The following is a 22,083-nucleotide window of genomic DNA, read 5'->3' as shown; positions in this document are numbered from 1 at the left end:
TTATAACGCATAAGTCACAATGAACTGATTAACCTTAATACACAGAAGAAAAACTTTAAGACTGAATTGAAGGTTTGAAGTATCCTGCATATTTGTGCTGGAAAACATCTGTAAAAAGCAAATAGTCTCCAAAGGGAGAGATTGAAAGGGTTCAATTTTATATGTTGCAGGGCTGAACTTGTGCATTTTACATTAGCACAAATTGAAAAATAAAGGTTCCAAATGAGGACTCAGGTTTTTTTTTATCCTATCTAAATCTGGCATAAAGGTACCTTAAAACAGTGTTTCTCAACTTTGACCACTTTAAGATATGTAGACTTCAACACCAGAATTCCCAAGCCAGCAAGGGTAAAACTCTCAGGATTCCCCAGCTAGTCTACACATTTAAAATTGACAGGATTGAGAAACACTGCCTCAAACTTTCTTGCAAGTACATCAGATTTGTCTGCTGTGCCTGGCATCTCTTCTCCAGATATTCGACAGTGCATTTGTCCTGCTGGGATACTTGAAAAGACTTTTCCTTATAGAGCATAGCTAAAACAGTCTTATACAAAACGTCCCAATCATCACAAAGCATGTTCTGGCTAGCACTTAGCAAAAAAAAAAAAGATTGTCAAGAAAGAAAACTGCTTCCAGAGAAGATAGGCTTTCAATCTAAATCCATGCAGAATCTTTCTCTAGATGCTCATGCTAGACTAATATAAAAGAATGTGATGATTTCCAGTTATCAAGGTTTTCTGAAGATGGATTGAAAATAGGCCTTTTAGTTGCATTTAGAAAACAATAGGAAGTCAGTGCAGGTCCTGGAGTGATATGAGTGACTGTTCTCACATGGAGGAAGAAAGTGGAGAATGGCTGCAGTGTTTGATAGAGCAGGGCTTTTCAACTTTTTTACCCAGTGTACCACTTTTAGGATATGGCAACATCCGAGTACCAGCAGTCACCTAGCAAGGTGTCAAAAAAGGAAAAACGTGATGAAGTACAGGTAGTCCTCGACTTACAACAGTTTGCTTAGTGACTGTTCAAAGTTACAATGGCACTGAAAAAGTGCCCCCCAAGCCGCAGCCGAGCAAGACACCTGCCTGCCTGCCCGGCGGCACTCTTCCTCCTGTCCAAGGTTTTCATTGTTGTGAGCATTTCTGTTGAGGACTGGCAGTGGGGGTCGGGTGGGGGGGTGCTTGGTTTTTATTTCCCCCATCTTCTGGGTGGTTGCAGCAGGTTTGGTCACTTCACATGACCCTGGGACACTGTGACTGTCATAAATATGAATCAGTTGCCAAGCATCTGAATGTAAATCACAAGACCCTGGAGATGCTGCAACATTCCAGCTGATCAGCGCTTCTTCTGGGCTCAGAAGTGCCAGGATCAGCGCCGAGCTCCAGTTGGAGCCTGGCGCTGATCCTGGCACTTTCGCTGAGCCCTGACAGCCCTGCAGCTCCAGCCATCTCTCGCTCAGGCTTGTGTGGTGCTGCCAACAGTTCAGCTCATTCCCCTCCGCCACTACCACTTCTCTAGGATGGTCGCATACCACCTGCCAGGTGCCAATGTACCACAGGTGGTACCCGTACCACTGGTTGAAAAGCCTTGTGATAGAGGACACCTGTTGGGCTTGAATTTCACTAGGATGTTTTCAGTTATAATGCTCATATCTCCTCGTAAAGGTCAAATCTTTGTGTTAAGGTTCTTCTTTTTTTATTATACAGTCCTTTGCATTTAATGATAGCCTTACAATTTCTAGGCTCTTTCGCACTTTGCTGAAGATGCTATATTCCTTGCTACATGCAATCATCCTTTTGCTGGCTTGGCAGGATGGAAAGGTCAAGGGATGCCATTTTTAACATGTATTTAGGCACTTGGGGTGAGGAGAATTCAATAATTGAGATAATTAGATTAGACTTGAGGTAGCTATATAGAGAAGATATGTGTGGGGAAGAGTTGTTAATGAAGCAGAGATTTCACCCTAGTTCTTGCATATTTAAACTATGCAAATCCAAAACTATTAAATGCACATTTAGAAGTATGTATTTAAAAAACTGTGTCCTTTGCTTTTTGTTCGTCTAGTAGCATGTGGGGAATGGGAAATAAGAAGAAAAGCCAGAGGCCAGAAAACCAGCATATGGAAGATATCTCAGTCCACAGAAGAAGAGGTGTTTGAGAAGCATTTTAGAAGGGACCCTCACTAGTTTTCCATAGAGTAAAAGGAAAGGATGGGAGTAATTCATTCAGCCTTACAAAACTCTGTTAATGTAACCTTACAATTAAGACCGAGCTAGTGTTCGTTGTTATGCTTCTTGTCTGAACTACCTTGAAAAGCTAACACTCTCTTAATGGTGGGATCAACAGTCTATCCCAAGCTCCTCAGTAGTAGTAAATCAACAGATAGCAATGATTCATTAGGAGTTGCTAGTCAGCTATAGCTACTGATGGTTTTGAAGGGCTTTGGTTGATTTCTTTCTTCCAACTAGATATCAATTGTGCACAGATATAAATAGAAACTGGCAAGAAGTTGTTTTTGCACAATATATTGACCAAAAACATTCCAGCCATCCTGGCATGTTGTTCCAATCCAGCCCTTTTGGTTAACTCATTCTTCTGTACATTATGTAAATCCAGAAAAATGGATTTAGTAAACTATTGTTAAGTAACCATGCATGCAAATATGTGAACATAGAATGGAAGTTTCCGTAGTAAAGATACTGCTTGGTGACTTGGCCACTGATGTCCTTTTTATAAATCATCTATTTCTAACAGTGAATATATTTTGCAGCCTACTGTAAGCTAAATTGTACAAGGTCAACAGAGTTTCCCGTGTTTTAGTGAAATAACATTTAACTAAAGGAAGTAACACATAGGGATTTTTAACAACAAAAAATTCAGCTCACTATGAAACAGTATGGACATGTGTTTCTGAGAGAAGTTTAATAACTCAGATAATTTCTAAATTACCATGTATTTTAACATTTTAGTCATATTTTTAAGGATGGCATTTGCTTGAGTTAAACTCAAATAAAATAACTAAGTAGTTCTGTTTATATGATATTGTATACATTTAAAATATTAGGGATCCTATTAGTATTGTTTGCATTTGTTTTATTTTAATCCTGTGTGAGCCTATTTCTACATATGGGAGGAGTTTGCTAGTGAATTTACTGTTGGCATAAACCATGGACCCTGAAATGATTTGTTTAGTCAGAAAAAAAAATTAGTACAAAAAAAATTATCATAAATCTACTCTGTCAGACATATTCACATATTGCTACAGTGCAATTAAAATGGAAAGAAGATTGTCTTGTGTCTTTTAGATTCTGCTGAAATTAAGTTGTGCTAAGAATAGCAGTACACTCTGACATAAAGGGCACTTCCAAGTCAGTAGCTCTTCATAGTGTGACTAAATATTTTTAATATTATTAGCTGCCCAGCATTAAGTATTGATATGGGCAGCCATATAAATAAAACCAGTCCATGGGCATTCAGATAGGGCTTTACCTATGAATAAAGAGGACTGTGCTGAGATCTGAGAGGCAAACTTTGTTTCAGAGCATGTTTGGATGTTTCTGAGTCATGGTCTGGTTTCGGGCTGTTTGATTGGCTGGTTGTTGTTGCTGGGCCATAGTCTTTGGTGTGTAAGTATTGTCTGTGTGATGCAAATGGTGTTTGTTCATTTGGTTGCCTCTGAGTCATGGTCTGTTTCAGGTTGTTTGGCTGGCTTGCTGTTATTGTTGAGATGTGGTCTGATTTCCTGTAAGGAGTTTCGAGGTCATGACATGAGGCAATCATTCTCAGTTGAGAAAAAGTCAGATTTCACTTGCCCCCATGCATGGACTGTTTTAGTTTTGACTCCATAACATATATGTAACATATGTGAGCACATGCAGTTCTGTAGGGTGATTTTGCTAAGGTATCTTCTTTTTTTGAAACTGCAGATGAATTCTAGCATAAAACTCCTCCTACAGAAAAATGGGGAGAGACCAGGAATTGGAAAACAGAAAAAGTCATATAGGGGTGATCAGGAAAACAGCTTTTAGATTCTTCAATATCTAGTATACTGATAAATTCTGGTTTGAAATATGTTAGCCAGCCATTGTCTCCTTTGGGACATATGTATAGGAAAGTGTTCATACGAATGTGTTCTGTATCTGTATTTTTGAAGCTTTCTAGAGGTATATGAATAAATTATTTTTACAAATTAAAGCCCATCTCCCAGAATCCTACAAAGTAGAGTTGAATTGAGACAGAAATATAAGCGCTAAATTTTGCAGTTATTCCACTAAATTTCATTATCAAACATTTGCATTGTTAAATCTTCAAAAACAGAATGTTTTCTGATTCTTGGAATAATAACCTGTTAAAGTTGCAAAAACATATTATCTTAATTAACTTGAAAGTTTCAATTTGTTCAGGTTGTTTTCTAAATTGGTTTGGATATGTTTTCTGCAAAGTATTTTGTTGTTTGCCAAGAGTTTTAAAAATATTTTTATAGGAGCCAAATGGAATAGTAGCTAAAAAAAACTCAAGCAGACTAACAGCTTGAGCTATTATCAGTTGCATAAATGTAAGTTACGATATCTCTCAATATACATTTCTCTAGTCAGCACTTATTCTCTCAGTTTAATAGAACAGAACAGAATAACAGGGTTGGAAGGGACCTTGGAGGTCTTCCAGTCCAACCCCCTGCTCAGGCAGGAGACCCTAGTAAGAATAGAATAGAATAGAATAGAATAGAATAGAATAGAATAGAATAGAATAGAATAGAATAGAATAGAATAGAATAGAATAGAATAGAATAGAATAGAATAGAACAGAACAGAACAGAACAGAACAGAACAGAATAGAATAGAATAGAATAGAATAGAATAGAATAGACCTTGGAGATCTTCTAGTCCAGCCCCTGCTCAAGCAGGAGAACCTATACCATTTCAGATAAGTGATTGTCTACTCACTAGTCTCTTCTTAAAAACCTCCAGTGATGCAGCAACCACGATTTCTGAAGGCAATCTGTTCCACTGGTTAATTGTCCTCAGTGTTAGGAAGTTTCTCCTTAATTCCAGGTTGCTTCTCTTTTTGGTCAGTTTCTAACCATTGTTTCTTTTCCTGCCCTCTGGTGCTTTGGAGAATAGCTTGATGCCCTCTTCTTTGTGGCAGCCCCTCACATACTGGAATACTGCTATCATGTCCCCGCTATTCCTTCTTTTCTTTAGACTAGCCAAAACCCAAGTCCTGCAGCCCTTCTTCATATGTTTTAGTCTTCAGGCATTTGATCATTTTAGTTGCTCTTCTCTGAACTTTTTCCAAAGTCTCAACATCTTTTTTGTAGTATGATGGCCAAAATTGGTTGCTGTGTTCCAGGTGTGGTCTTACTAGAGTTTAATAAAGTGGTACTAATACTTTGTGTGATCTTGATTCTGTGCCTCTGTTTATACCACCCAGGATTGTATTAGCTCTTTTGGCTGCTGCTGCTGCACACTGCTGGCTCATAGTCAAGTGATCATCCACTAGGATTCCAATGTCCCTCTCACAGTTACTGTTTTTGAGCCAGGTCTCACTAATCTATACTTATACTGTACCTTTAATTTTTCCTACCTAAATATAAATCTTTGCTTTTCTCCACATTAAAATTCATTTTGTTGGATAGGGCCCATTGTTCAAGTTTGTCAATGTATTTTTTGGATACTGAGCTTATCTTCTGGGAGGTTGGCTATTCCTGCCAGTTTAGTGTCATCTGAAAATTTGATGACTTTCCCTTCTATTCCCTCATGTAAGTCATTTATGAAAACATTAGAGAGTACTGGGCCTAAGACGGAGCCTTGTGGTACCCCACTGCTTACCTCTCTCCATGTGGATGTAGTACCATTGAGGACTACTTGCTGAGTACAGTTTGTCAGCCAGCTACAAATCCATCTGTGGTGATGTTGTCTATCCCACCTTTTACTAGCTTACTAAGCAGCATGTTATGGTCTACTTTATCAAATGTCTTACTGAAATCTAAGTATAATATGTCCATAGCGTTTCACTGGTCTGCTAATTTAGTCATTTTATCAAAGAATGAAATAAGATTGGTTTGGCATGATCTGTTTTTAACAAACCCGTGCTGGCTACTAGTTATAACTTTGTTTGCTTGTAGTTGTTTGCAGTTCTGAGTATCTTTTCCAGAATCTTCCCAGGTATTGATGTTAGACTGATTGGTCTGTAGTTTCCTGGGTCTGTTTTTTTCTCTTTCTTGAAGATGGGAACCACATCAGCCCTTTTCCAATCCTCAGTTACTTCCCTAGTGCTCCGGGATTTTTGAAAGATATGGTGCAATGGTTCTGAGATAACATCTGCCAGCTCCTTCAGAACTCTGGGATGTAATCTGTCCAGTTCCGGTGATTTATATTCATCAAGGTCGGATAAGTGTTCTCTTACCATTTACACTACTTATAGTAGATCCAAAAGGGAAACACAATTACTTTCATCTCATACTCCAAGTTGCTGTCCTCCATTCTTTTTTTGTTATTCAAAAAAACTTCTAAAGTTTGGTTAAGGCTAGAAATAGGATATATTTCTGCAGTCTAAATAGAAAAGCTCATACAGACAGCTTATGTATTAATTGTTTAGTTGAGTTTTCAAGGCTCACATTCATGAGGATTTATTTCAGCTGTACAAATATTTTTGACAAAAATGCTTTATTTTTCGTACCTCAGTTCTAAAGATTCTCTTCCCAACTCTGACTTTCAGTAATAGAAACAAAACACTCCCATAGATTACATAATATTTATAGATGGGAATGATTTATGTATGTATTTCAAGATTATAAATGAGTATGCTGAATCATAAACAGAATTCAAGTTGGGTAGTGTTGGTAGCATAAAATTATTCATTAACTATTCATTAACCCTTTTACAAATATTTACATATAAGATAAAATAAGAGGTTTTTGCTTCTTGAACTAAAACTTTTGGAAGCCAAAGCATTTGTGCTGAATATTATTGCAACTAACATTGCAATAAAGCTAAGAATTATGGCTAAATATAATTGCCAGAAATATTACATCTTTGTATTACAGTTTTAGACTACATTAATTTATTCTTACCGTTTCTTAAAATAGATGTGAAATTGTAGTTCATAATTTCACAATGACTTTAAAGGAGATGCTAAATGAGCACAAATTTGTATTATCCACTAGGACAGACATGTCAAACACAAGGCCCGGGGGTCAGATCCGGCCTGCAAAGTGGATTCATTTGGCCCATGAAGCCATCCTGGAAACATTGAGGGAATAGCCCCCACTGCCTTGGCCCTAGCCCAGAGACCCTCCTTCTGCCAGAGACCCTCAGATCTGTCCCACTCCTGCCCAGGCCCCCATAGGCACCCTTGATGCGAACAATGCAGAGCTGGTCACGCCCACCCAGTAGGCCATACACACTCTAGCCATGCCCACCCAGTAGGCCATGCCCACCCTGGCCATACCCACCCGGCCCCCTGAGGGCAACCACAATGCTGATGCGGCCCTCAATGAAATTGAGTTTGACACCCCTGCACTAGGATATTCCACAATTTTCTAGTAATAAATGTAGTTTCAGGTTGCCAGCATTTCACAATATTTTTTATGCTTGATATTAAACCATAGTATCAAGATTTTGGCAAGAGTGAATGTAGGGGCCTGGTGATGGAATTACTTGCACACTGTATTATTTGTTTTTCTACCTGGACTAGTAATTTTTGAAGAGTAGATTTTAGAAACGTTGTAGCGTTAGCTAAGAACCTGAATATCTTTAGTTATTCTTTCTTACTATTTCTGATTTCTTTTTCCACATTGCATAACATTGCCTACTGAAAAAGGAATAGCATGATGGGTGTATTTGTCTGTGTGAATGTATTGATTCTTTGGTTGAATAGCATTCATTGGCTAAAAATGCTAACATAACATATATAATATCACGTATAGTTTGTTTAGCAAATAGTATACTGAATCTATTGTTTCATTGGCTGGGTTCCAAAAACACTAAGCCAACTTAAATAAACCATATTCTGATTTAGGAAAATATATGAACCTATCCAGCATTGCATGAACCCATACCTTGAATATCTGTTGTTATAAGCAATTCAACAGGATGGGCTTATTTAGATATACGTGTCTACTGAAATCAAGTAGTTTTCTTGGCATGCCAAATAGCACTGTACACACATAAGAAAAAACTGTAGCACATTATTTTGTTAATGTTTCACTGTTAAATTCATCTAGGCTTTGGAACTCCTATCTGGATCACTTCTCTACTTCCAAAATAGCTTCACTGCTCCTCATTTGTTTTCCTTTTTTCTGTCATACTCTAGTATGCCTAAACTCCACTACTACCCTTAAATCTTCTTTCTCTTTCCTTCATCTGTTTTCTCTTCCTCAGTTCTTGTTGTGTGTTAAAAACTTTACTATAACACGAATGTCAGACAATTGCAGCTTCTGCCCATAGTTGTCACTCCATCTACTACCTATCGCCATCTTATTCTAGTTTTCACATTGAAATTTCAAGCTTATACTAATTGGGAATCATATCCGTACTTGCTTTTCTTCTACCCAGCAGTCAGTTCATTTCCAAAAAACATGTCAATGCTGACAGACCATGAAATGTTATACTGTTCACAAATCTCTGTATTACAGAGCTTTGAAAGGGAATGTTCTACATTAATATATGAATTAATGTAGAACATTCCCTTTCAAAGCTGTGAAATAGTTGGAGTTAAATTAGTGGTCTTCCACTACTTGCAGCTCCACTGACTCTAATTTTCAGAGGCCTTTGTGCTGGTGTCCATTAGATCTGCACAATGTTGTTTGCCCATATAGTGACAAAAACTACTTATACACTCCAGTATCTGCCTGGCTCATGAAGAAATATTAAAGGATATCCCCACATGTTAATACCATCTGCTTCAATGAAAAAAGGCCTTGTGTTCATTCTGCTTGTTTCTGCAGGGAGACCAGCCATTGTAAACTGAAATTACTCTTATATATCACAAATTGACTGATTCATCCACCTTAAGGAAGAGAATATTTGTAGTTCAGGGTTGAATTGTGCAGTCCTTGGTTTTCTCTGAGTTTGGTGGTATTCTTGCAGATATTTCATTACCAACTAGGCAACATCAGAGAGCACTAAGAACTCCACAGAAAAGTTCTAGTTTGCAAATCTACTCATTGCTAACCATGTATCAAGAGGGAAAACATATATTTCCTTTGTTAGACTAGACAACAGAGCAGGTTCTCTAAATTACTAAATCTTGCTTGTGTTTTTCATTTGCTCTGTTATTGCCACATTTATATTTCAATAAACATCAGAAAATATTTTTCTCCCTTTTGATTCTTAATATTTTCATTACATGTTTGCTTGTTTATTTGTTTATTATTTCTTTGATTTCTTTGCTTCTCAGTTCCTGAAAGCTCCCTATAACTATAATCAAAGTAACATAATCCCAACTTGATTTACCACCCTCAAGGGCAGACTAATCCTTCCTTCGTCCCCAAAAGCTTTACGGAGAGCTACTGCTTTTCAGAAAGCCAGTAGAGAGGGATAGTTTAGGACTAGGTTGCTGATGGAAAGCTGTTTTACATTGTGTTGTAAAAATCTTGTAAAATATCATTGCTACTTTAACTATGGCCCACTACAGTCTGAAAGGCATGGCTACATATTTTCAATTTTTCAATACCATTTTATTTCTTAGATTTCACCATTACAGCAGAATACAGCCCAACTCTCATACACATATTATTTATTAATATGAACACTTTATGCATTGGGTCCTAATTTATTTCAGGATATTGATTAGTTTATTATTTCACAGCACAATGGCCTTAATTCCTTCATGAAATAGAGGCTATACAAGATTCATACTTAAAAAGAGAAACTGAATACATATGTATAAAAATAGGTATCTCTAGGTTCCATCATTTGCCAAATTGATGAAAGTAGTATTATGCTGTTGTGCTGCAAGGCCCCTCCACCCCTTTTGGGACATGCATTACAATGCACATTGAAAAGGCCAGAGCTTCATCACAAACAGCATGATGTTGCTTTCATCAATCTGTCCCATTAGACCGACTCTAACCTGACTCGCCACCCTTCTCCCAGGATTTTGCTGCATGTACATTTATACTGAAAATACTTGAAAAGTGCTGTAACTGATTATTGCCATAATTCTACAGGACAAAACTTGATGGGAACTTTTAACTTGGTTCGTTGGCGTAAATTTGATTTGTATATAAGCATATGTCTCATTCATTTTGGTGGACCATGTATATGTGCTGTCTTACTAAACTGAACTCTAATTGAAAATATGTACAACCATCCATGCAATCAAAACCCCTGTCATATTTTTTCCAATGAGCTATAGGAAGGCTGCCTAATAAGGAATCAGACCACTGCTCTCTTTTCTATGCTGACCAACAGACATTCTCTAGGGCTTCAGATGTTCTTTCTTAGGTCGATCTGCAGATATCAGAATCTTTATTTTCTATTTTCCTTTTCTTGCATTGCACCAGATAGATGGATAATCTCAGAATACACTGAAAATTAAATTCAGAAAGTTAAAAATAGAGATTCCTGTTCCCCCAAGATTTCTTCAGGAAATAACTTAAAATACTGTATGGCTGCAGTACAGTGCAGAAGAAGTACCTATCCTAGACAAAAAATCCAAGATGTTAAATTTTTCAAAACATCCTAAAGAAAACATTATTTTAAGATAGTATCTGATTCCTTAGACTCAATGCTTGTTTTAATAATGCTTTTGAGTCACAGAAAGCTGCCAAATGTTCCAAAAAGTGTTAAAATTAACGGCATGCAAACAGCTGTACAGAAAAGGATTAAGCATATGCATTGACCCATCTCTAGAAGGGGATTAACATTTCAAATGGTGTAAGAAGTGTATAAAATACCAGATTCAAAGAGTTCCAGTCAAATGATCTGGATGGCAGCATCTTGAAAAACATCTATCTGAAACCTGGAGACATGCTAAATCAGAATTGACATATGAGGCAAGACTGATAATAGGTTTAACTAGGTAACTGTTCACATTTTATGCTGCAAACATTGGAAGCAAGAACCCGTACAAGAGGATTTAGCAACGTTTCACTTCAACCTGCCCTTGTTTTGTGAAAAAGATAAGCATTGACTTGCAAAGTTTCATTCTTACGATGGCAGTTTTATTGAAAACCTTGAAGCAATATTTTGTTATTTTGCTGAAAGGCACCTATGCTGTTCGTTACTCACTTCCGCATATAATTTATTATGAATAAATATGTTTGAAAACTGATTAAGTTATGAAGTTCCTAAATTTAATTATCCTTTCAGGGTTTTTTTTTTAAAAATAGTGTTAGTTACTATAGAGAAAGAGTGACATTTTGCAAAACACCTGTACAAATTTAAATGTACATAGCTGAATAAATAAGAACTTTGGCATCTACTTTGAGTGCAATGTCAACTCCAAAGCTCAATCATGTCATTTAACTTTGCATTTTTCATGGAATGAAGGAATCTAGTTTCTCAATCTAAAACCCTTCCTTTCTTCCTTCCTTCCTTCCTTCCTTCCTTCCTTCCTTCCTTCCTTCCTTCCTTCCCTTCCCTTCCCTTCCTTTCCCTTCCCTTTCTTCTTTTTCTCATCCCTCAGTCCAGGGCATAGAAACCTAATATCCTCTCATCAGATCATTGATTGTTTATTGTTCATCTACACATTCAACATGTTTTTAATGCTTAAATTCCAGTACTGTTTTACATAGCCCAGCTATAAAGGTAAAGGTAAAGGTTCCCCCGCACATGCGTGCTAGTCGTTTCCAACTCTAGGGGCCGGTGCTCATCTCCGTTTCAAAGCTGAAGAGCCAGCGTTTGTCCGAGGACATCTCCGTGGTCATGTGGCCGGCATGACTAGACACTAAAGGCACACGGAACGCTGTTACCTTCCCACCGTAGTGGTCCCTATTTTTCTACTTGCATTTTTACATGCTTTCGAACTGCTAGGTTGGCAGAAGCTGGGACGAGTAACAGGCGCTCACTCTGTTATGCAGCACTCGGGATTCGACCCACCAAACTGCCGACCTTCTGATCAACAAGCTCAGCGTCCTAACCCACTGAGCCACCACATCCCTAGCCCAGCTATACTTTATCCAATTAATAAATGTGGTGCCTTGCCCAGACTATTTTTAAGAGAATAGTAAATTAACCTCATCATCTGCTACTAGAACTGGTTGACAGATAGATAGATAGATAGATAGATAGATAGATAGATAGATAGATAGATAGATAGATGGATAGATAGACTGATTGATTGATTGAGCTTGCCTTCAGTTTTTTGGATGAGCTCATCTGCTGAATAATCCATCCAAATGGCTTAAGGGTTTCTTCTCCAATTCCCAGTTGGCTGCCTTCAGCTCTAACAGAGTACTGAAGGGAAAGACTGTGCCTAGTCATCACAGATAGGACTGATGGTTACAGAGAAACTGATAAGTTAAAATATCTTCATGGGGTGTTAACATCCAAAGGTACTTTTCAAAACATGTCAATTGATAAATTCATGTTTTTATGATTTCTAGAGATCCCATTGATTTTGTACTTATTTGCGCTCATTTCCATGACATGGCTATGGGGAGGACTGCACATGGCTTACAGGCATCTATGGATGCTGGTCTTCTTTGTCATTTTCAACAGCCTACAAGTAAGTACTTAATATATTATTTACTTTTTTAACAAAATCAAAGTACTGTATGTTTAATCAGTGAATCCTGAAAAAAGAGCAAGTGTGTGTGAAGGAAAAGTTATACATCTATAAATAAAAAATAACAATAAGGCTGGTATGTATTGTCACTCAATTTGAAACACATACATGTACATACTCCTTAATGTAATATATAGTTCTGATGAAATGACTAAACACTTCAATAGCATAAACACTTCAATAGCATTGGAATGAAAAACATAAATGTTTATATACCTATATTCATTCTTGGAAATAGGGTTCAGTAGAACTTAAATTTAACTGGGAAGTAGCAAAGTATTTTTGTATAAAGTAATTGAAAATGAAGACACTGTATGAAGCAGTGTAAAATAATCTGCATGTGAAATATAGTTTAAAAACCTTTATTGAAATATTTAAAAAATTAGGTAGAACTTGCGTGTTAAAAATTTAACTTGAAAAAAAAATATGAGTTTGTGCATGCAGAAAAAAATTCCAGAATACTTCTTGTAATGTTTGGATCTCTGTCTTAAACTCAACTCAAGAGTGAAGAAAAAGGAATAGAAAAAATGTAGCTTCTTTTTTTAGCAACTATGAGTGGGAAAATATTAGAACTGTAATCATATTTAACCAACTAATTGGATAGATTATAGATTGGAGACATTTTAATTAAACAAAAAGACTTTTCTAATTAAACAACCAACTCATTTTTAAGTCTTAATTATTTTGAATATAAGTATTTATAAAATTGACACATGGCAAATATGATCTTAGAATAAGAATTTTCCCCTTGCTGTCATGTTTCCTAATAAATTACTTAGTGCTATATTTAAAGACATCGTTTAATAACAATAAATTATGTAGATTTTTCCCATCATTAAATGTATATAAATTGAAGAGAAAGTTATATTTAATTGGATTGAGTAATTGAAACCGCCATATCAAATGTACTTAATTTCACTCTTAAACTAGGTGCCTTCTATCTGTTGGACTTTAACTACTATTATACAACTCACCTGTATAAGCACTATGAGATATGTTGTTCAACATAACTTGAGGCCACCAAAATTAGGCAGGCTGAACAAATTAGCAAAAATCAGCCTTGGTGCTGTCCTATGTGCATTTATTCAAATTTGTCCAAATGATTTTGATGGTGCTTATTCTAAGTAAAATGCAATCATATGCTGTCAGGGGAATTAAATCCCACCTAAAGTGAATTAAATTTATTTTAAAATAGAGATGTATAAAATTAGACTATAGGTCTAAAGATTACAGCCTAAAATCTCTGTTACCACTGAATTGGTATGGCTGGAATTGATGTGTTAACAAGACTCTTGACTTGTGTATCTGCATTAACATTGGGTCTTGGCTATAGTATTATCATATAGAAATTTGTGGAATCATATTATAGAACAATAAGTTTCTTTCTTAATGTGGGCATGAGTATGCATTATTTATTTTAAACTGCATTTATTCCACACAAGCATGTTGAGACTGCTATCATTCAGCTCTTTATGTTCTTGGCTCCATTTGTTCACTCCCAATTTATTTTATTTGTTACATTTATCTGCCACCGATTTTGCTATGGGGCTACTTTAGGCAGCTTACAACAATAAAAACAGAAATGAAAATAAGTGTAAACATAACAATAGTAATGTATGGAACAATACAGTAAGCAATGAAAAAGAACACAATGATACAGCGGGCATCCCATTTGTGTACAAATGCACAGCGGGCTTTTTGCCTCTGCTGTAATGGCAGAACCACAACTATTTAGCAAATTACATTTAAAGGGACTTCAGATGATGTGCAGGAACAGTTCCCAAAGCTTGGGAATATAATGGAAGCCTTTGAGATGTACACTTTTAATGCAATTCAAATAAAATTACACTTAATAATTTATTTAATAATACAGATTAAACTATGGTAGTCTGTTGCTGCAAATCAGGGGTAGATTTATTTTTGTATTCACTTTTGATTAGAAGAATGGGAAGTTAAATGACAAATGTAACACCAAAGAGGAGAAAATATTAACTTCATATATAATTCAGTTGGGACTGAAATGCTGAAATAGATCAGCAATAGATTTTGGCTGACAGTGAAGAACTTAATGAGATAATCAACACAGTATGCAACTGTAGTGACAAACAAATGTATCTAGAATTATCCAGTAGAGAATTAACAATCAAACTACTGAGCACATAAATAGCCCTTCATATTTTTTCTTTACCAATTCTGAGTTGATCGAAGTATCTTTCCTTTAGAATATTTTTTCAAAGGAAGAAAACTTTTGGAGAAATATTTATTTATTTACAATTATATCCTGTCTTTCATTCAGGAGCTCAAAGCAGTATACACTGCATAGGGCTATGTTCTATTTTTCTCATAACAATGGCCCTGCAAGAAGAGTTAAGCTGAGAGAGAATAACTGACCTGAAATCATTAGTGAGTTTCTAGAATCTGGTTTGTTTTCTTTCTTTCTTTCTTTCTTTCTTTCTTTCTTTCTTTCTTTCTTTCTTTCTTTCTTTCTTTCTTTCTTTCTTTCTTTCTTTCTTTCTTTCTTTCTTTCTTTCTTTCCCAATCTCATTTTGAAGTAACTCTGGGTGGCTTATAGCACAAAAACCTTAAAATAATCAGAGATAAATATTCCTAACACGATGAAATGAAAGTACAATGAAAGTAAAATCATAGTTACAAGGTGGGGAAGGAGGGAGCGGGGAAGGGGAGATGGGATTGGCTCTTAATTAATCAACCACCTCCAGTATAATGCTCTCCCATTGGACCTGCAAGCCATCAGGACTTAAGGCTCTTGTGGAAGGTCAGAAGGGTGGGAGCTGATCTCACCTCAGGGAATAAGACATTCCAAAAGGCAGGAGCCACATTCTTAGTTCAATATTTTAACTAGTTAATAGTTGGAATGGAATTGCACTTAGTCTTGTGGTGGCCAATATGTATGTTTGGATGCCCTGTGCATGGATGTGATTGTTCAGTGATATCCAGCTTCTTTAGCATCTCATGCTTCAAACTACAATATCAAGGAAAAACAACAGAAGGGAAATCCTTCCCTGGCTTTTTTGGTAGCCATAATGTGGTTATTACTTAAGAAGACATTTTTCCCTTGTGAAATTATTGGAAAACTTTTCCTTTTCTTGGAAATATTTGGAGATGCAGTCAGCTCAATTTCCCTGCTGACAAATTTGCTGGCAAAATTTGAAAGGGCAAACTATATGCAGCTGGACTGATACTATTGTAATACCATTATAAGTACATGTTGAACCATGCTAAAATAATTTACACAGCATCAACTGCCTTTACTCCCCAGCTCCTTAATTTGCAGATGATTTTTCAAATCTGTTGACCTGAAAATGTTAAAAACAAAGAGCAAGAAATCACAATCCACCTGAGCTGTCATAGATTCTGCAATAGCAAAATCTCATTTTTTTCTTCTTCTTTATACATATGACAGATAAAATTGTGTATGTGTTCCACTCCTATCCAGCCACATTCTATTTTATCTTCATTTTCTGGTCGTGTGCCTAAATAAATAAGGTCCTAATAATTTCTGTGAGGAAGAACTGAAAAGGCACCCTTCAAAAACCTGAAGCACAGCAGCATGATGAGCCAAATTTTTCTGCATATGATTTGGCCTGGTCTCAAACATACCACAGCAGAACCAAAAGTAAATTACACTAGGTCTCAAACACAATTAATTCATTGAAATTTAGAGCTGTTTTTAAACTGATACAGAATTCTTGCATGGGTATTCTTGTGGAATATTAGAAATAATTCTTTCTGCTGCATCTCACAAAGAATCCTGCAAAACTGAAAAAGGGCAAGCAAAATCACAGAACTCAGGAATTCTCCTACAAAGAAGGGTTTTGTCAACTGGCGGGGTGGGAGAGTACTAAAAAGAGTTACAGTAGTATGGTGATTCAAAGAATTATATGCTAAATACAATTCAGTAAAGCTAAATGGTGAAAAATTCAGAAAAGATGAAAAAAGATGTAATAATGACACCCACCATGGACATGGTTGTAAAAGAAGATCCAACAAATTCCTGGAAATGAACTCCTAACTGTGATAAATATATATGAACTCCAGTTTAGCAACATGTCCTTTAGTAGTAGTGGTTAGAGAACATGAAGGAAAGTATGCAGCTGGGTTCACAAGCTGATATGTTGGACTTTGATTGGACAGTATGAGAAGAGAACGCAAGAAGGATTTTTGCTCTGTGCTATCCATTTTCTGTTTTACCACACTTTCTGTTCAAAAGATCATGTTTCATTTAAAATGGAAAAAGAAGCTACTGACTTCCATTGACTGCATCAGAGGAGAAGGGGAAGGAGAAAAATGGTGAAGATAGAGATTTTCTCTTGAAACTAAACTATGATTTAGCAATCTGTAGTTGAGGATTTAGCATTAAGGCAAGGAGTTATCCTTGGTTTACCATGACATCCAAATGCAGCAAATGCATTATAAGCAAAGTGAACAATCTAGGTAATTAACCATAAATAACATAAATTTACTGAACAGCCTTTTTGTGTTTGAACACTGATGTATTTTTCATCTCACTAATTAGCGGCAAGTAGAGTGAACTTCGGGGATATGAAAAGCATAGGAAAATGTCTCTACTATACTGCAAATCATACTCTGCAAAAGAAATATGACAGAAATATCCAGTCTCTAGGGCATTTTTCACAGATTTAATTTCAGTCTTTACTCTTTTTATTACAAAGAGCCAAAGAAATAAATTTACAGGATGCAATAGAAACAAATTATAATAATGTTCAAAGGTTTTGAGGGAACCATGTAATTTTCCGCAGTTGATAATCTGTCCTGGTAATTTCTGTTTCTTTATTGTTTTTCTTTTTTTAAAAAAAAGTAGACTTTTTTCAAAATTATTGTTTATTCTGCATTTTTGCTTTTTTTCCTTTCTCTCCTCTACTTCCATTTGGCTAATGTAAGAAGCTAAATGATAGCTTCCTTAATTCTTGATGTTGCTAAGATCTATTTATTTTAGGTCCATAAAATGATTTGCTATTGTCAGCCTTCTCCAGGTAAATCAGACAGGAAACATAACTAAATAAGCTAATTCTACTTTATTCTAAGGCTTCCTTAACAGAAACTTGCAAGATTGAAGGTACAAATCACTTTTAGCCATCTGAGTAATGGAAAGTCCTTTCTAAGTTTCTTCCTCTGACCGTTAATCAACTGGGGACTCCCCTCCATTCTGATCGTTTCCAAGGCTTCCCTTATCTCTCAAAGTCATTCTTATATACCATTATAGGTAGATTGGCAGTGAACAAGCAAAAGAACTAATTATTAAAATAATTAAGGGATTAAAAATAAAACAAACTGATGCTCATTATTATATTTAAATACACTGTGATCTAATCCCAGTTGGAATATTTGATCATAAAGAACTAATTCTGTTAGAAAAAGCAATTAAAGCCCTTTCTGCAGGTCACTGGCTTAGCTCTCCTTATGAGCACTTTTTCCATTCCTGTAAAGTGCCCAGTTATAAGAGGAAGCCTGTAATGACCTGACAAAAATATGTGCTTAGTTTAGGCAGTGTGTTCCTGCCATGGGAATTTGTATAAATATCCATTTCTATTTCTAGAATTTCCTAGTTTGCATGGCTGTTATCAGTAATAGGTTGTTCCCCTTACCTTGAAGTGGCTAAGATTAGAGAGCCTCTATGTGCAATCCTGTGCGCACTGGAGCACCTTTTTACCTTGGATTCCAAAACAGTGCACAGACTTAAAGTTTCTTCTACCTTTATTTACATTTGATGAGATTCAACAAATAGGGGTTTCATTTTATTTAGATCACAGTGTCATACACACTGTTAAATAAACTACAGAGGGTCTCTGCATGCCACAGTAAAGTTATTTAGTGGTGAGTGTGATGTTATCTCAGGGTTATAAAAGTGGAATATGTTACCTTATATTAGTTTGACAGTTTTCCAAAATCATCCTAATTAAAAGATGAATCCTATTTTTCAGTTTAGCATTGACCAACTCTCATCTAATCAGATTATTACTGTTTTTTCCTCTTATCTCATTTTTCACCATTTTAACAAATTAAACCACTTTCTGTGTTTGAAAATTTTCATCAATGTCTATAGTATCTTCATTGACCATAAAATGATCCAAGAGAGGCAAAATATTAATTTACAAAATTAATTCTCCTGAAAGAAGTGAATATTCCTATACTGAAGTTTTTGTTTTAAGTTGAATTTTCTTCTGGAAGGAAACTGAAAAAAAGGTTCAGTTTTATCTAGACATATACAAAAATATAAAGATTGTCTAGCTAGACTTTTTAATCCTGTTTATAGCTATAAAGATTGGAAGATGCTACTTGGATTGCCCAATCAAGTCATGAAGTTGTTAGCAATTTAAGAATATGCTGTGTATAGAGTTCAATGCTGGAGAAGCAAATTTCAGTCTTCTACTCAGCCACAAAACTCATTGGGTAGCATATGCACATTATTTTTCAGCCCAACCAATCTAATAGAGTAAATATAAAATTAAGAAGGACTGGACATCTTGTGCTTACATTAATTCAGTTTTTGTAAAATATACCTAGTCTGGATGCACTTCCTTTTTATCAGAGCTCATGAGTGCTATGAAGGTATGAAATATGTCCTTGCATTTGCCTACATCACTCAAGCCTATTGTTACTGAGCCTTTTTAAAAATAGGTTTCCCACCGCTATCTAGATATTATCGTTAATAAGTATAAGTCCCAAAGGGACCTACTTATAATAGCATTGTCAGGAAACTGTTTCCTTTATACATCATCTGAGGTTGAAAATAATTTAATTTTTCTTTGAAAAGTGGTGTGCAGCCAAAGAGGTTAGAACTTAGCACAATAGAGAGACATTATGTTTTCATTATTTTGAGTAAAAAATGTCAAGTATTGCTTGTTTGCTTTGACAAAGGTCAGCTGGATTAAATTTTTAAAAAGCTCTAAACTAAATTGTGCCACAAGTTCACCAGCGATTTAAATCTCAGAAATATTGTTTTGCCACAGTGACATGGAAAGTTTTAGTTAGCGATAGTCCAAGAGATAAGCTTTCCCCCCACTTTTTATCCTAGTGATGCCTTTTTTTAAAGAAAATAGTTATTATTGTATCATGTCTGATCTTTCAATATTTTTTACATATCTGAGGGATGTATCTATATTCTTAAAGCATTTCCAGAAAAAAGAGATATAATGTGATACATATATTGTTCAACAGATCCTTATTATTAAAAACACTGTGTCAGAATTTTCTCAAAGTCTAGATTGGAAACAGACATTCAAGGACACAAGAATCAATCAATCAGAATAGAACTGGAAGGAACCTTGGAGGGCTTCTAGGCCAGCCCCCTGCTCAAGCAGGAGAACCTATACTGTAATGTATTGGGTTTTGTCTTACTAAAGAGTATCACGTGGGGTTAATTGCTGGAAGGTTGTTTAAGCAGGGAAGCTGGCTAACGGCTCCCAGCTCCTCAGACAACCCGTCTCCAGCGCCACCATTGGCTGCTTCTAGGGCGGCAATAGGTTGCTTTAAACCTATTAGCCGCCACCTAGAGGCCAGGGTATAAATAGCTGCATTCGCAGCCCTGTTTCTCAGTTCAATTCCTGCAACCAAATAAAGAATGATTCTTGCTGAATTCACTCACCTCATCTCATCAATCAAGCAACAAACCCAGTATATAACATATACCATCTCAGACAAGTGACTGTCCAGTCTCTTCTTAAAGACCACTAGTGATAAAGCTCCCACGATATCTGAAGGCAAGCTGTTTCACTGGTTAATTGTCCTCACTGTTAGGAAGTTGCTCCTTAATTCCAGGTTGCTTCTGTTTTTGATTAGTTTCCATCCATTGTTTCTTGCCTTGCCTTCTGGTGCTTTGGAAAATAAATTGACCCCCCTCTTCCTTGTGGCAGCCTCTCAAACACTGGAATACTGCTATCATGTCCCCACTAGTCCTCTTTTTCTCTAGACTGGCCATACCCAAATTCTGCAACTGTTCTACATATATTTTATTCTCCAAGCCTTTAATCATCTTAGTTGCTCTTCTTTGCACTTTTTCCAAAGTCTCAACATCTTTTTTGTCTTGACCAAAACTGATGCAGTATTCCAGGTGTGGCCTTACTAAGGCTTTAAGTTTCTGATAAATATATTTATCATAGAAAAAGTAATGAAACAGTTAGGAAAGAATTCCAGCAGCTACTATATATAGAATAGAATAGAATAGAATAGAATAGAATAGAATAGAATAGAATAGAATAGAATAGAATAGAATAGAATAGAATAGAATGGAATGGAATGGAATGGAATGGAATGGAATGGAATGGAATGGAATGGAATGGAATGGAATGGAATGGAACAGAATAGAATTTCTATTGGCCAAGTATGATCGGACACATAAGGAATTTGTCTCCAGTGCATATGCTCAAAGTAAACATATAAACAGCAAGTAATAGGTCATAATCATAGTTACAATCATTAATCATAAATTACAAAAAACAGTTGGTAAATCATAAGAAACCAATAGGAGAACATAGTAGGAAAGAAAGAATCCTACATACAATGAAATAAATATGTATGTCTCTTTCATTCATTATCATGGGCTTAAAACTATTTTCTTTTGAGTGACAGTGTAATTTCAACCTAGTTTTTATTTAAGGAAGGGATTAACCTGATTTCAGGCTATTTTCTTCTGACTTTGTAAGAACTTCCAAACATACATGGATGCTGTTTCTACAGTAGTGAGTCCCAATGTAGCCATAAAAACCACTCTTTATAATCTGAAGACATTAACATTATTTTTTCACATTTATATTCCACATTACATTCTCCCTACAACAATCATATGAGGTAGATTGAGTGGAGATAAATACTTACTCATTTCATGCAATGAAATGCATGAAGCAGCAGGTAAGTGAACTTGTGTTAGTCCAGACTTTGCAAAGACTGATACAGAATTAGATAGCTGTTTTGCCATTCTCAAATTTTCCACGGATTTATTTCACATTTTCTGAATCATTGAGGAATAGATAGTGTTTGGGTAATACCAGAAAAGTTAGTTCGTGCTTTGTTTGAGCACAGAGATACATTAAGAAGTAAGAAAACCAGCTTATACTCATATCATTAAAGTGTGGAATTTACCTTTACTTTGTTGCTCTTACAGATTAATCTGCAGGGTGCAAAACTGAAAGAACATTTTTGATAACTTTTGTTAAGGGAAAGGAAAAAAATTCAGTTTAGAGTTGGAGAGAGTCAGGGAGTTACCAGTAAATGTGACAAACACATCGCTTTTTGTTCTGCTCAAACTTTTTTTGCCATGTGTTGAGTTCATCAATCACTTCTGCCTTTTCATGAACTGAAAATCCATCATCCAGG

At 36.0% G+C, this 22,083-nt stretch overlaps 1 protein-coding gene across 1 annotated transcript in view; it reads left to right on the top strand.

The window, feature by feature from the left end:
• The window catches only part of ADGRV1 (adhesion G protein-coupled receptor V1), a gene marked incomplete at its 5' end in the record, with an annotated part of 249,459 nt that overhangs the window by 203,999 nt on the left and 23,377 nt on the right, over positions 1-22,083 (top strand). The window contains one exon of the mRNA XM_083351665.1: positions 12,548-12,669. Within this exon, the coding sequence (XP_083207791.1) occupies positions 12,548-12,669 (122 nt within the window). The remainder of the gene's footprint in view (positions 1-12,547; positions 12,670-22,083) is intronic.

This window comes from Vipera ursinii, assembly GCF_947247035.1.
Source record: "Vipera ursinii genome assembly, chromosome: 2".
Lineage (NCBI taxonomy): Eukaryota > Metazoa > Chordata > Lepidosauria > Squamata > Viperidae > Vipera > Vipera ursinii.
Note: the sequence above shows the minus strand (reverse complement) of the source record. Positions and strands in the feature narration are given on the sequence as shown.